This window comes from Choloepus didactylus, chromosome 13 (genome assembly GCF_015220235.1).
Source record: "Choloepus didactylus isolate mChoDid1 chromosome 13, mChoDid1.pri, whole genome shotgun sequence".
NCBI classification, from domain to species: domain Eukaryota; kingdom Metazoa; phylum Chordata; class Mammalia; order Pilosa; family Megalonychidae; genus Choloepus; species Choloepus didactylus.
The window spans coordinates 94899156-94914555 of NC_051319.1; the positions used below are offsets into that span (position 1 = coordinate 94899156).

At 52.0% G+C, this 15400-nt stretch overlaps 1 protein-coding gene across 6 annotated transcripts in view; it reads left to right on the forward strand.

The window, feature by feature from the left end:
* The first annotated feature begins 472 nt into the window (after positions 1–472).
* Positions 473–15400, forward strand: part of TCOF1 (treacle ribosome biogenesis factor 1) — a 51835-nt gene continuing 36907 nt past the window's right edge. For 5 of the 6 annotated variants that reach the window (XR_005211336.1, XR_005211338.1, XR_005211339.1 and 2 more), the window contains exons 1-11: positions 473–616; positions 2972–3027; positions 5969–6117; positions 8175–8248; positions 9012–9198; positions 9708–9781; positions 11748–11975; positions 13890–14102; positions 14251–14463; positions 14676–14888; positions 15101–15325. Coding sequence is in view for 3 of the 6 variants with exons in the window: in XM_037800858.1 (XP_037656786.1) it covers positions 509–616; positions 2972–3027; positions 5969–6117; positions 8175–8248; positions 9012–9198; positions 9708–9781; positions 11748–11975; positions 13890–14102; positions 14251–14463; positions 14676–14888; positions 15101–15325 (1740 nt within the window). In the remaining 3 variants the exon portion in view is untranslated. The remainder of the gene's footprint in view (positions 617–2971; positions 3028–5968; positions 6118–8174; positions 8249–9011; positions 9199–9707; positions 9782–11747; positions 11976–13889; positions 14103–14250; positions 14464–14675; positions 14889–15100; positions 15326–15400) is intronic. The other variant, XM_037800860.1, reaches the window with a different exon arrangement.

Genomic DNA, 15400 nt, shown 5'->3' on the forward strand with positions numbered 1-15400 from the left:
TTTGTTCAATCACCGAATAAATGAATAAACTAATGACAAGTAGTGCTCAGTTCATAGGTCCTGAAAATGCGTGAAATGAATAAAGCGGTAGGCAACAGAAAGTTCGGGTCTAGCAAGAGATGCAGACTAGTTGAATTCAGAGACGAATAAACCTCGATTGCAGCAGTCGGAGAACTAACAGAACTCAATTCTTTCAAAGAGCGAGTCCAGGGGATTCACTGGAGGGAGTCACTAACATCATGGCCGCCCAGGGGGCGTGGTTAGTTCAAACCCCGCCCTCCCCTCCTACGGGAGGTCTTGTTGCCCTCTGAGTCTCCGCCCCTTTCACTCGCCAGGGAGGGGACGGGCACGCAACGTAGAAAAGCCTACATTTCCCGGCGTGCCGAGCTACCCGGACGAAGGAGGAGCCGGAAGTGGGACGCGGGAGGTCTAAGGGCACGAGGGAAGTGGCGGGCGGGGAGTGGCCGGGGGGGCGTGCAGGTGAGCCTAGTGGCCGGGGGTCGCGGGCATGGCCGAGGCCAGAAAGCGGCGGGAGCTGCTTCCCCTGATCTACCATCATCTGCTGCGTGCGGGCTATGTGCGCGCAGCGCGGGAAGTGAAGGAGCAGAGTGGGCAGGTGAGTGGGCGAGGGCCGTGTGCGATGGCCGCGTGCAAGATCGGGAGAGCAGCGGCCCACACCCTCTCCCCGGGCTGCCTGGCGGGTCCCGGGAGCTGGATTCCGCGGTGCTCGGGGAGTGGGCCTGGGGCGCCGAAAAAGCCGCAGCCTTTGCCTGTTCTGTGGCTCTCAGTGTGGACTCAGTTACCCCTTCAGTATAATGGGCGGGCCAGGGCATGTGATTGGATTCGCTGGACTTTTGTAATTCCCGCGCCTGCCCGTCACCTCCACCCCTTTCCTGGGAGCCGCAGTCTCAAGTTTTTGAAGTCTCTGGCCACGTGGCCCGGCACTGCCCCCCCCCCCCCCCCCCCCCCGCGCCGAGTAAGGTTGTGGTGATTCCGAGGGGCAACCAGCCCTCGGAGGGAGTGCCAAGAGAAGGAGCCCGCGACTTTTTAGTTGAGCTAGAGCTCAGGCCCCTAGCGATTCTTCTGTACTGAGCTGGACAGGTTTGGAATTAGAATTCGTAGGCAGTCATTTCTTATTTCATTCATTTATTTAGTAACTGTTAATCTGGTGCTCAGATTGCTGGTGATAGAATGGTGAGGACGTCCCCCAGCCCTTCTGGAACTTATGGTCTGGAAGGGAAGACAGACATAAACCGAAGTATCACGAAAGTCACTGTAAACTTTCTACATTAAGTGCTAAGAAGGAGACACACAGGGTGCTAAGATAGGATATGGCAGATTGCCCTTGTCACAAGGAATATCTGAGACTGCTTCCATGAGAAAGTGACTGTTGAGATCTGAAGGAAGGGATGTGGATTTTCCAGGCAGAGATGCAAATGTCCTGTGGTAGGAGGGCACTTGTTATATAAGCACTGGTCTCCAGAAAATCCCCTGTGGCTGGAGTAAGGAGGACCAGGGTGATGGAGGTTCCTGAAGTGACAAAAGAGGGAGCAAGGGGTTGGCCTGCGTGGGTCCTGTAGTTAGTTTAGTCTTTACCTAAGAGCAGTGGGAGGCCACTGGGGAATTCTAAGCTGGTGAGTGATGGGATATGGTTAGTCGCTATCCCTTTGCTAAGGTGTAGATGCTGGTCCTAATGCTTGCTCTCAGGTTTCCCAAAAGGATCAAAAAGTGATGGGTCCTGGGATGTTATTGATGTTTTTACCAAGTATCCCTGGGCCTTGGCTTCTCCTCTTATTCCAGTTAGATCATTAACAGAGACAAGACACAGTATCCATCTTCATTGGAGCATGTGCCCAAGCAATAGTGTCCTGCCCTCATGGAGCGTACATTCTAGCAGATGACAAATATAAAAAACATATTGATCATATGGTATGTTAGGTGATGTTAGATGCTAGCTATTAAAATAAAGCAGGCGGGGGGTATAAGGAGTTTAGGGGTACAGTTGCAAAGAGAGTAGTCAAGGAAGCTTCACCAAGAGGGTGACTTTTGGGCAGAGACCTCAAGGAAATGAGGGAGTACATGATGCAGCTAGGAGGGAAGAGAGCATTACAGACAGGAGGAACAGCAAGACACTAATGGGGATGAGAAGCTGAAACATGTGAGGGGCAGTGAGGAGGCCTGTGCCTGGGGCAGAGCAGAGTGACAGTCTTGGTGTTACAGAAAGAACCTGAAGTTTGAGGTGAAGGGATTAGCCCAGGGTTACTTAGGGGTTCTGACTCAAACCCAGGTCTGCCTGACTCCAGCTGCACACTCTTAGGGCCATTCTGCCCAGGTCTGTGAACCCTCCGTCCTCCCCCCACCTTGTTCACTCAGCCTCCTTGGGTCACTTGAAACCCCAGGTTCTTGATATTTGCAGAGAGAGAGGCCCATGGCCTTGGCTCCAAAGGCCTCGATTCCACCCAGTTTCTTCCACTTCCACCAAGGCACTGACACCACTTGGGCACAGCCTCCCCAGCAGACAAGTGAACTGCGGTTGTGCCTCCTGGCTGCCTAGGGTGTCTGGGCTGCGGTTCCTACTGCCCGGGGGAGATTTACCAATCAGGCCTTTGAAAGCTTCTTGAAAGGTCATGGTGGAAAAAGCCCCATCTCCTGGCCTCTGAGGTGGAGAGTGCCTGGGAGGCTGGGAGTTGGGTGAATGCTAGCCTGGAATATTGCAAAATTCCAGCCTCTCAAAGGTGCCTCTTACCAACATGTTGGCTTAAAAGGTTTTTGCTGGAATTGCTTTTTCTTCTTGTCTCTGGAAGGTTTTGGTTGGTGCAGACAGGGCCAAGCGGGCATGTTTCCTAGAATAAAAAGACCCCCTTTTTAACCGGCTGTCCGTGCAGGTCAAGAGGCTGGGGAGAGTTGGACCCAGGGCGGGTGCTTCCTGTGCTGGGGGATTAATTGCTGCTCTCTCTTTACTTCTCTGCAGAAAATTTTCCTGGCCCAGCCTGTTACCCTTCTGGACATCTATACACACTGGCAACAGTGAGTGATGGGGCCTTAGGGGTGGAGTAGGGACATCCCAAAAAATCAGCTTGGAATAAGCCAGGAAACTAATCTAGTTTAAGATGAGCCCTCATCTCCCATCATGGACACTGTTGCCACTCCCAGGAAGCCAGATCACATGCCTGAGTATTTCGGGGTGGGTGTCTCAGTGTGGGAGGGGACATTGAAAGCTGTGATCTCATAAGGACCAAAACTTTGCAGCTTGTCATCTGTTCAGTCAACAAACATTTATTGAGTACCTACTGGATGCCAGGCCCTCCTGTTCTAAGTGTGATGTTACTGTACTGAATGAAACAGACATGGAGCTGACGTAGTATCAGAGAATGAAACAAATGAATGTAAAATCACAATGGTAATAAGTGTTACAGAAGAGAGGAACCTGGTGCCCAAACCACGTAAACAAGTTAGCCTTTCCTTGTTTGGGAGCTTAGGGGTGACTTCCCTGAGGTGACCTATGACTTGATTACTGAAGAAAGTGGGAGAGTGAACTAGGGAATCCTTGTGGAGAGGCAGGAGGCATGTGCTTAGAGCATCTGGGGCCTGTGGCTGGGGGACTTACGGATGAGGCTGGGGGGTTGGTGGGGCCCACCCCTGCAAGCCATTACAGTAAGACATTGCAGGAGCCCTGCAGGGGGTAATGGGATCAGCTCATCACTCTGGCTGCAGCTTGGAAAACCCATTCAGGGCTGTGGATGTCATTCAGGCAAGAGCTGACAGTGGCTTGAGGCAGGGATGACAGAGGAGGTAGAGAGGGGTGGACAGTGGATTCCAGGAATACTGGGAAGTAAAACCAAGATCTTTGGATGGATTGGCGAGGTGGTATCAAGTTGACTCCCAGGTGTCTGGCTCATGCACCTGGATGGAAGGTGGGGCCGTGCATAGAGCTGGTAGGTAACCTGACTTGAAGTAAAGATTTCTAGGTCATGTTGAGTTTGAAGTGCCTATGAAACACATAAAACGTAAACACTTTTTAGGAAGGAGGACTAATCCCAGGGTGTATCTGTAGAGGAATGGTTTGAGAATGAAGGAAGGGATAATCCTGTTCCCTCCCTGCACTGGCCTGAGTTCAGCTCTCTAGGAGAGTGAAGGACCTACAGGCATGTTCCCTGAGGAATGGGAGAGAATCGTGATTTGTCCATGATGGAAAAAAGATGGCAAAGGGGCGAGTAAAGGGGGTGATGGGCCACTGTCTGCATGTCATTGAGGGCGAAGAGAGCAGCGTGTTCTCTGGAGCCCTGGCATTCAGACTTGGGACCCATACATACTGTTTTAGGAGAATAGGTTTCAGCTTCCAAGTACAAACACTTGATCATCAGAGCTATCTAAAAATGAGGTAGGCTACAGTGGGAGTGGTGAGCTCCCTGTCAACAGAGATGTGTAAGCAGCGGCAGGAAAGGTGTGGAAGGGATTTGGGCTTCCAGTGGAGAGCTAAGGTCATCAAAAACCTGCCAGCCCTCAGGTTCTTGGTTCTCCTTTACTGCTAAGTCAAGCTCAGAGCCCCAGGCACATGGGCCACACTTCCTTGCCCTCGGCCTCACAACTTGCCGAGGTGTCTGGGTGTTATCCACAGCACTTCCTTCCCCAGAGCGCAGCTTCAGTGAGCTGCATCACACACCCTTCTCTGCCACTAATCACCTTCTTTGGGGAAAGGTACTGAGTAGGACCGGAACCCCGTACCCACCAGAGGCAGCCTGGCCTAGTAGTTCGTGGCAAGGTTCAAACCCAGAAGCTTGCTGGATGGCCTTGGGCAAGTTTCATGGCCTCCCTGAGCCTGTATCTTCATCTGCAAAATGAAGACAATAGTAATGAGCTCATGGCATTGTGAAAGTTAAATATGAAGTGCTAAACAAGTGCCTGGCCATTGGAAGTTTTCTTTTTCTTCTTTTTTTTTTTTTAACCCAGTCAGTGTTTAAGTACCTAACAAGCTAGGCACTATTCTAGAAGATGAGGATATAGCTCAGAACAAAGCCAAGAAAAATTCCTTCCCTTTTGGAACTCATCTTCTTTTGAGAGGAGAAAGGTAGAATAAATTGATAAATATATTAAGTGAAACCTATTTTTAGGAGAAGAGTCCTGACAAGTACCTTCCTGGAAATGAGGTCCCACACAGCACATCCCAAACTGGCAGATCTGTGTCCATCACAGCCAGAAAACACGGGGCCTAGACAACGGCTTCCTCAGCAAATAATATTTGAAAGTTCAGGGGGCTAAGAAATCTGGGGGTTTATCTCACCGATGCCCCAAACTTATTCTTGACTCTGGGCCAGTCACTGAGTCGTTCATTTTCTAAGACTTGTGCTAGGCACTGAGGGTAGTGTAGTGCACCAGAAAAGGTTTCTGCCGGCCCTCCTCCCCTCCCCCAGCCTGGCCCAACTGTGTTGTGGGGAGTCAGGCAGGAAATAAATAGAAGAACATGAGAGAGACAGAGAAGTGCTCTGAAGAAAATGAAGCAGGGAAACAGGGTAGAGAATGACGGTAGAGGGCGTGTTGGTTGGGGAGAGGCTCGCTGAGGAGTGGGCATTGGAGCTGAAGACGTGCGGGATGTGAAGGGCCTGGGTCTTCCAGGAAGAGGGCCCGGACTGGGCAGCAGGTCCTGGAGGAGGCAGGAGCCTGGTGGTGCTGTAAAACTTCCACATGGGCCCGGCACACATGGCTCAATGGCTGCTAGCTGCTGCTCTTATTATATAACATTATCAACCATTCATGATTCTCTTGAAGACTAACAGAGGATTTCAAACCCACTTTATGAAATGAGTGAAAATGCAGAATGCAAAATTATGTCTACATTGTTTTCATCACTGCTTACATGCTCTGTGCTCGTTTCCTTGGGGGTGGGAGGATGTGGGAAGGTCTTCCTTTTCAAATCCCCTGGAGTTGTCATGTCACCCAGTTGGTACAGTCAGTCACCTTTGCCCTGCAGAACCTCAGAGATTGGTCGGAAGCGGAAGGCAGAGGATGATGCAGCGCTGCTGGCCAAGAAGGCCCGTGTGTCGGACCCTATTAGCAGCTCGGAAAGCTCGGAAGAGGAGGAGGAGGAGGCAGAAGCCGAAACCACCAAAGCCAGGATGAGTAAGAGCCCTGTGTGCTGGGCGCTGCTGGGACTTGGGCCTCCCATCAGGCCCCCCACACTGGTGCTGGTGGGGGCTCAGCCCAAGGCCCTGCACCTTTTGGGAACAGGCCTCTGGGATGGGGTTGGATTGTTCCAAGGAGAGGCCACCTCCAGCTTCTTCAGTGAGTCCTGGGAGGACGGGAGCTTTTCGGGGGAATCCCACATTGTGTCTGTTTTCTGGTTATTTGTTTGAATCCTTCCTCTGTGCCAGGCCTGGTGTTAGGTGCTGAGGATCCAGTGGGGTCTTACAAGTCATCTAGATTTGGTGTGCAGTCACCCCCTCTAACAGAGCCCAGGAGCCATCTTTTTACAGGCTCCCCCGTGATTCTGATAAAGATGGAAGGAAGACCACATTTCCAGAAATGCTGCTAGAGAGATTTCAGAGAGGGCAGCCAGCGGACCTCTCTCCTGTGTGGCCTGTGGGCTGCTTTAGGAGTTGCTGACCTTGCTGTTATTTTGGAAGTGTGCAAGTTAGCACCTGGGGGCTGTAATGGGCACTCGGGTGTCAGAGGGTCGGCAGGGGAGCCTCAGGGAAAAGTCTTTTCAGCTCCTCCCCCGAGTTCCCAGAGCTCCTTGTGCCTCTCCCAACAGCAGTGGTAACTACAAGAGTTGTTGTGTCTTCTGTGCATTGTGCTGTTATTTTTGTTTATATAGAAGAAATTTCTTGGTTTTTAAATAGACTTTCTCGTTATGAAAGAGACGTCAAATTCATTATACAATATTCATTGTAGACTGTTTGGAAAGTACTTAGAAAAAAGGCAGCAGAAAAATTTCCCATATTCTTGCCACCTACAGTTTGGCAAATTATTTTTCTGGTTATTTTCCGGAGCATGTTTTTAAAGATATTTAAGATCATTTATGTCTTGCTTGATGTTTTTAAATTATAAATGCAAAACAAATCCATATTAAAAACTTTGAAGGGCACAAAAACATATAAAAGAAAAATCAAAAGGCTTCCTGTTCCACCCTACTCCCTTTTCACTCTCTAACTGCATTTACTAGTGAGGAGCCTTAAAAGCTTTCCCCTTTACATCTACGGACATCCATGTATACATACATCCATATATGCTTTTTTTAAAACCAACATTGTTAAACTTTATACCGACTGGCTATTTGATATTAATGATTCTTTTTAAGGCTGTGATAATAGTATTGTAGTTGTAGTCTTTGAAAGGGTCCTCACTGAGAAAAACATACTGGAATATTTGTAATCAACATGATACAATATCTGGTATTTTCTTCAAAGTAATACACAATGGAGAAAGATGGATGAGAGAATAGATGACCCAAGAATGGCCCCAAGTCGATAATAATGAAAGCTGGATGTGTCATTATACTTTCTATTTATGAGTGTGTTCAAAGTTTCTTATTATTTAAAAATAAAGAGAGCTGGAGTTAAATACCAGGAAAGCCATATATCTCAGCAACATTCTCTTATTTAACAACATACCTTAGGAATCTTTGTCTGAGATCTAAGGAGATGATATCCTGGGGCCAAAAGCATTGTGTATCTGTACATCTCAGCTGGGCCCAGGTCTCATGATTCAACTACCTCTCCATTAAGAAACTTTAAATTCTGAGCCACTCTCTGGACCTGGGGCAGGCTGCCTGACAACCACCTCTGGTGTGCCAAGCAGCTTTCAGGGCTACAGTGCAGTAGCCCATGGGAAAGGTGCCCCCTGAAGTTGTGCAGTGCCTTCATGATGGCATGCAGCAAGAGCTCAAGCCATTTCTCTTCCTCTCGGGACCTCAGTGTCTGGTGCTACAAGGAAGTTGGGAACCCAGCAGGCATGCAAACAGGTGGCTTTCATCTTGCTGCTCTCTCCTCTCCCACTCCTGCTAGGCATGGCTAATGCATTATGGAACTTTTTCCCACCAGTCTGGGCTTGGCCTCAGATCCTCATCCCAGCACCAAGCAGCCAATACCAATAAAATAGTTAGGGGAGATGAAACTTGTTTGCCTTCTTGTATGTGAAAAGCTCATCGGGTTTATCCACTGGGTGTTTGTGTCTTGTAGCCCCAAGACTCGTGTCTGCCAACTCCTCAGTCATGGGGACAGATTTGCCATCAGGCACGAAAGAAAAAGCTCAGGTGAGTGGAATTGCCTTCCAAACCCATGGAAATTGGAATACCCCGGAGATGACAGTCCCCTGAGGCAGGGAAGAATAGTGTTTTCAACAGTTGCGCAACCTGGATTCAAATATCAACCCCTCATGTCACAAGCTTTGTGATTTGGGGCGAGTCCTTTCACCTCTCTGGGCCTCAGTGTCCTTTCCTGTAAGGTGGGCATGGTGTGCACTGCTCTGAGCCACCATATCCAGCACCTTGAATAGGCAGTTTCTTCCTTCCTTTATCTCTGCATTTGCCTATTCACTCATCACATCTTTACCGATACTAGGGGGAATAAGGCATCTGTGGTTCTGAAGGCTCTAAAAGCATTTTCTAAATTAGAACCTGCTTGGAAAGTAAAATATATTTACAAAACAAAATTTTCTGGCAATCCATTAATCACTGTTACAGACACATAAAGGATTGTGTTCCTGAAATTGCCTGGAGCGTTAGCAACAACATGTACAAGTCGTTAAGGAATAATGATAATATGCACAACAAACTGCTCCATGCTTCTCACCTCTTAGCAAGGCAATACAGTGACCCAAGAACTGCAATTCAGTTCTCTACACCTCTGTGAGGGGAGTTACCCATATTGAGCCCCACTTTAAAGAAGAGGAAACCGAGACTTAGGGAGGTTGAGTTATTTGCCCAAACTCGCAGGACTAGGAAGGAGTAGAAGTGGATTCCGACCTCGGTTCACCATGCCATACCCAGATGTGTATGTCCCTCTTGTCCTCTGTAGGCAAAGGCAAAGAAAGCCAGCGACCCAGTGAACTCCATACCACACCCTGCCTCTGGGAAGGCAGTGGCCCGCCTTCCCTCTGGGACGTCACCCAAGAAGTCAGCAGGGCCCTTGGCAAATACCACCTTAGTCTCAGAAACTGAAGAAGAGGGCAGCGCCCCAGCCCATGGTGTCCTTGCCAAGCCTGGTGAGAAGCCCCTTCCTCTTATGAGCCAAGGCCCCGGGGTGTGGGCTGGGAGGCAGACCGAGACATTGCCTCATCGAGCTCTGGAAGGTACTGACATTCAAAGGTTTGTCTCCATGACAGCGAGGGCCCCTGCACCTCAGGCTGTTTTTCTCCTCCCCTGGGTGTGTGGTTGGAGCATTTTCTGGTTTCTCCTCAGGTGGGCACAGGGACCACTGGAGGCTAAGAGTCTAAGAGGCCTGGGTTTGCCTCATTCTTATATAAAATAGGTGTTTCCCTGCCTACCTATAAACCATAAGGCGCCAGGGCCTCAGAGATGTGGAAGAAAATAAGGATAATAATGGCACCCACTTAATGTGGGGCTTTAAGACAGGGCTCTGCACCCATGAGGAACAAATGCTCTGCACCTGACCTTGATTAGCAGCTGACCTAGGGAGGTGGGGGACCGGGGGGATGGCGAGAATATGGGTCTGCAAAGGGTGACCTCAGCCCCCTTCTTGTCCATGCCTCAGGGATAGCGTCAGCAGGCCAAGGTGACAGCTCCAGTGAGGACACCTCCAGTTCCAGTGATGAGACAGACATGGAGGTAAATTACCACCCATCCCTGGGGATCTACCATCTCCAAACCTCTGACCCTCCCGGGAGCCTGGCCAGGGCTTCAGAGACCCATGGGACCAGATCAGTTCAGCATCTGTTTCAGGGTAACTGGTTGCTGAGATGGATGAAGTCTGGAGAGGAGGGGAGCAGAGTGAGGTGCTGCTCATTGCACTGAGTGGGAGAAGGGTATAAAGTTACGGGAGAGAGACGCCGTCCCACCTGAGAGGGTGGGGAAGACTTCCTGGGAGAGGTGGCACTGGAGCAGGGCTTTGAAGTACAGTGAGGCTCACCATGCAGAGAGGTGGAGGAAGGGTGTCCTGAGCAGAAAGAGCTGCACAAGCAAAGGCTGGAGACCAGTGTGCGGCTGTCATGTGGTGTAGTTGGGTGAGTGGGGTGAGGCGGCTGGGATGGTTCTGGGACCACTTGTGAATGCCAGGCAGGTTTAGGCACTTGGCCACTGTTGGTCAGGACTCTCAGGATCTGTGGCCTTGTCTCTCCCCTGAACTATGACCTGGGAGAAGCACCCACAAGTCACTCCTCATTGTGCACCCAGGTGCCAAGCCTGAAGAATACAGTGGTGAGCAAGTCAGGCGGGGCTCCTGCAGCTCTGGGAAAGTAGGGGGTCCCTCAGATATTTAACTACAGTGGTGATGGGTGTTATGAATAGAAAATGGAGACATTGCATGGCAGTAACAGGAATCTGATGTAGATGAAAGGATGCAGCCAGATCGAGAGGTTGTAAGCCAGAAAGAGTGTTCCAGGCAAAAGGGGCAGCAAGTGCAGAGACAGGCAAAAGGAAGTTTGGCACTTTTAAGGAACATTGATCTGAAATGTCATTGATGAGAGGGAAAGTGATGCAAGGTGAGGTCGGGTAGGCAGGGGCCAGATCTGCTGCTTGACCTTGAGGATCACTGGAAGGAGTTTGGGCTTTATCCTGTGGACTTTGAGAAGCCATTGAAGGGTTTCCGACACAGGTGGAAGATGGCCTAATTCATGTTTCAAAAAGATCACTGGTTTGACCTGGTTTGGGCTGTGGTGCAACATAATAGGAGTGAGACCGTTTAGGGGCTTATGGGAGTGATGCCAGCAGGAGGTGCTGGGGGCCAGTTCTAGGGCACCCTGGTTGGAAAGATGTTTTGGAAAGAGAACCAGCACCATTCAGGGATGGATTGATCTGGGGCCCAGGGTACTTCCCACCTCATCCAGTAGCCTGTGAAGGTTGAGACCTCACCCTCCTCTGCCCCAGGCCTGGCATGGGTCACTTCCCACATTCCATCCTCACTTTTGGGTCCTAGAGGCAGCCAGCCATAAGGACACCCCTGGCTCCCATCACCCTGGGGAAAGGGGGCCACTCCTGCCCCCAGGAAACCAGCAAGCAAACATACAGCCTTAGTGTGCCAGAAGCTGGCACAGGGCTCCAACAGCAGCAAGGAGGAATGTGAGGCTGAGAAGCTGGGTGCTCCAGAAACCCAGGGTCAGGTGAGGTCTAACCGAAGACAGAGATCCCAGAACTTTAAGTCTTAAGAAAAAGCTGAAAGGGACACAAAAATTTATCTAGAAACTGAAGCTCAGAGAGGGTTAGAATTTGCCCAGGGTAACTCAGCAAGCCAGTGGCAGGACTGGAATTCAGAACAGGCAAGGATGAGCTGTCCTGAGAGGCTACCCCTCTGTGTGTGCCAGGTGGGAGAGGAGTGGAGTGGTTGACAGTTCTGCTCTCAAAGCCAGACAGACGTGGGTTCAAATTGTGGCTGTGCCCCTTAGTTGTGATCTTGAATGATTTAACCTCTCTGAGCCTCTTGTCTCTTTCTGGCAAATGGGCATAAAGATAATATCTGTCCTGGAATTGCTTGAGAATTAAATGACATTGGGAAAGGACTTTATAAACTGCGAAGCACCTTGTATACCTGAAGGGTAAAGGTAGTTTTTCATTCCCTAATCCCATCCTCTCGTTCCAGGTGAAAACCTCAGTGAAAATCCCCCAGGTCAAAGCCTCACCAACCCCTGCCAAAGAATCTCCAGGGAGAAAGGCAGCCCCAATCCCTGGGAAGGCAGGGGCTGTGACACCCCAGGTCAGAGGAGGTGGCCCGACCCCAGCTGGCAAGGCCAAGAAGCCAGAAGAGGAGTCAGAGAGCAGCGAGGAGTCTGAGAGTGAGGAAGAGGCCCCTGTGGGGACCCCGAGCCAGGTGAGGCCTGGGGGGGATGCTGCCCCTCACTGGCTCCCCTGGTCCCCTCCAGAACTCCAGATGCTGGCAGGGTATCTGTGTAATGAGTGTCTCCTCTGCCAGAGAGGGCTCAGCCTGGAGTTTTAGGAGAGGGCTATGGAAGTTGACAAGCAAGGGCAACTGAGCTAGCTTGCTTCATCCACCTGTGGAAATCCCCCTTCTTGCACAAGCAGCACCCTAGAATGGCTGCTTCCCAAAAAGTAGGTCCTGCACCCAACTCTGTCGGTGACCAATCCCCTTCACCTAAGTATCCCTCCGTATCAAACAGACTAGTGAACTTGCCCTAGCCAGTCTTACTGTGGATGGGGCTTCAGAAGTTATTCTGATTGCCTGGTCCTCTGGAGTCAGCAACCCCATATTGGCTACAGCAACCCCATATTGGCTACCTTATATCCACTGGGACCTCACTTGCCCAGGCAAGTGGCCAGAGCAGTAGCCTGCAAGCCTCTGGTGGGTGTCCCAAGGGGAGACTGGGGGGTTGGGAAGCAGTTGGAACCAAAGAGGAGGGGGGAGGTAGAGTCAGCAGCCCTGAACCAGCCCGGGTGAGGCTGGGGAGGAGGGGTTCCATCCACACCCAGGCCTGAGGTAGCACAATACGGAGAAGACATGCATAAATACAGAGGTGAATTAGATGCACTTTATTAGAACAGTAAGGCAGGAGAGGGACATAGAAATAGCCATTTAAAAATAGGGTGTAAAAAAAAAAAAAAAAAAAATAGGGTGGTCAGGGAAGGCCTTACTGAGAAGGAGACATTTCAGTCAAGACCTGAGGAAGCGGGAGGGCGCGATAGACATCTCCAGACAGGGAGAATGGCACATGCAAAGACCTTGAGGTGGGAGTAGAGTGCAAAAGAAGTTGACAAATCAGAGTGTGCAGGCCCTATCTACAGGGGACAACTGCTCAATTCAGGTTCGTTTTGCTGTGCCCAAGGGCTACCCAGTGTTGGCAAGGTCTTCCATTTTTCAGGAGTCAAAATAGGGACTTTTACATAAAATCTTTCTCCATATTGGCTCAAAAAAGAAATTGTAAAAAGTGTAAGCCAAACAAAGCATACCTAGAGTAGTCTGTACTCTTCACAGGAAGAGTCAAGAAAGGAAGTGATCACAGCTGCTGATATTCTGGGGTAAAATTCACTTGGAGACCAGCCCTGGGCTGCACAGTCATGACCCTTCTGGGAAGGACAGAGCCCGTGGCCTCCCTGCCAGAGCCCCAAGGCTCGGAGCAGAGCCTGAGTGCCGCAAGGAGGCAGTACAAGTGCGACAGTGAGAGGAGGCCCAGGCCACGGGGACCCTGGCCCGGTGAAGCTGCGGAAAGCCCAGAGAGGCGTCACTCGGTCCCCTCTCCATTTTCCACATCCAGGCTCCTCCATTTCCTCCCTCTGGACCTTTGCAACTCCCCGCCTTGCCTCCCTAAGCCTGATCCATTATACACTGGGGGCTGACCCCAAAGATCCGGCAGTGGGTTGGGTAGGCATGGTACCTGTGCTCCCAGAGCTCTCTGGTTGATGGGGGAGCCCAGCAGGGATAGGCTGTAACTGCCTGTGTGCCCAGGCAGCCGAGGGGGTGGTCGGAGCCTCGGGAGGACTGCCACAAGGAGGTGGTGACTGAACTGAGACCCAGAGGATGGGGCGTGGACCAGGGGAAGTTGGGGTGGAGGCAGGGAATGTAAAGACCCCAGGAGTGAGAGACTGAAACGGATGGATATTTAGAAACCTGAAGGAGGCCAGTGTGGCTGGAGTATAGATGGTGAAGATGGACAAGGCGAGTGGGTAAGAGGAGGCCAGAGAGGGAGGCAGGTGGGTCTTGTGAGGCCTCTGAGCATTACCAGAGGGCTTCCAGAAGGGAGAGTACAAACTGTTCTTTCTCTTTTATTAGGTGAAAGCCATGGGGAAAACTTCCCAGATCAAAGTTGCCTCAGCCCCTGCCAAGGGGACCCCCGGGAAAGGAGCCATCCCAGCCCCCTCTAAAAAGACAGGGCCTGTGGCCACCCAGGCCAAGGCGGTGGGGCCAGAGGATGACTCAGAGAGCAGCAGTGAGGAGGAGTCGGACAGTGAGGAGGAGACCCCAGCAGCCACGACCCCACTTCAGGTGAGGCCTGAGGAGGGAGACCCCAGGCAGCCCAGGCCCCTCCCTAGAAGGCCCTCTGAGGACTTGTTCCCCCACTGGCCCTATCTGGTCCCTGTTTCTCTGCACACACCCACCTTTTGGACTTGCCTCCCTGGTTCTCTCACTCCAGGCGAAGCCCTCAGGAAAAGTCCCCCAGGTCAGAAGTGCCCCTGCCCCTGCCAAGGAGACTCCGGGGAAAGGGGCCACCCCAGCACCTCCTGGGAAGGCAGGGCCTGCAGCTGCCCAGGCCCCAGTGGGGAAGCCAGAGGAAGATTCGGAAAGCAGCAGTGAGGAGTCGTCGGACAGTGACGGGGAGACCCCAGCAGCCACAACCCCACTTCAGGTGAGGCCTGAGGAGGGAGACTCCAGGCAGCCCAGGCCCCTCCCTAGAAGGCCCGCTGAGGACTTATTCCTTCTTTTCATAAGAGCCCCAGGCACTGTCAGCCCCTGCTCCTTACCCCCTTCTCACCTTGGGGCCTCACTAGCCCTATCTGGACCCTGTGTCTCCGCACACACCCACCCTTTGGGCTTGCTCCCCTGGTTCTCTCACTCCAGGTGAAGCCCTCAGGGAAAGCCCCCCAGGTCAGAGGCGCCCCTGCCCCTGCCAAGGAGACTCTGGGGAAAGGGGCCACCCCAGCACCCCCTGGGAAGGCAGGGCCTGCAGCTGCCCAGGCCCCAGTGGGGAAGCCAGAGGAAGATTCAGAGAGCAGCAGTGAGGAGTTGTCGGACAGTGACGGGGAGACCCCAGCAGCCACAACCCCACTTCAGGTGAGGCCTGAGGAGGGAGACCCCAGGCAGCCCAGGCCCCTCCCTAGAAGGCCCGCTGAGGACTTGTTCCTTCTTTTCATAAGAGCCCCAGGCACTGTCAGCCCCTGCTCCTTACCCCCTTCTCACCTTGGGGCCTCACTAGCCCTATCTGGACCCTGTGTTTCTGCACGCACCCACCCTTTGGACTCGCTTCCCTGGTTCTCTCACTCCAGGCGAAGCCTTCAGGGAAAGCCCCCCAGGTTAGAGGTTCCTCTGCCCCTGCCAAGGAGACTCCTGGGAAAGGGGTCACCGCAGCACCCCCTGGGAAGGCAGGGCCTGCAGCTGCCCAGGCCCCAGTGGGGAAGCCAGAGGAAGATTCAGAGAGCAGCAGCGAGGAGGAGTCGGACAGCGAGGGAGAGGCACCAGCAGCCAGGACCCTAACTGTGAGCCCGGCTCAGGTGAGCCCTAGAGGACCCCTGCCCAGCCTTGTGTCCTGCCTAGAAAGGCCTCCTGTGGGCTTGTCCTTCCCCCTC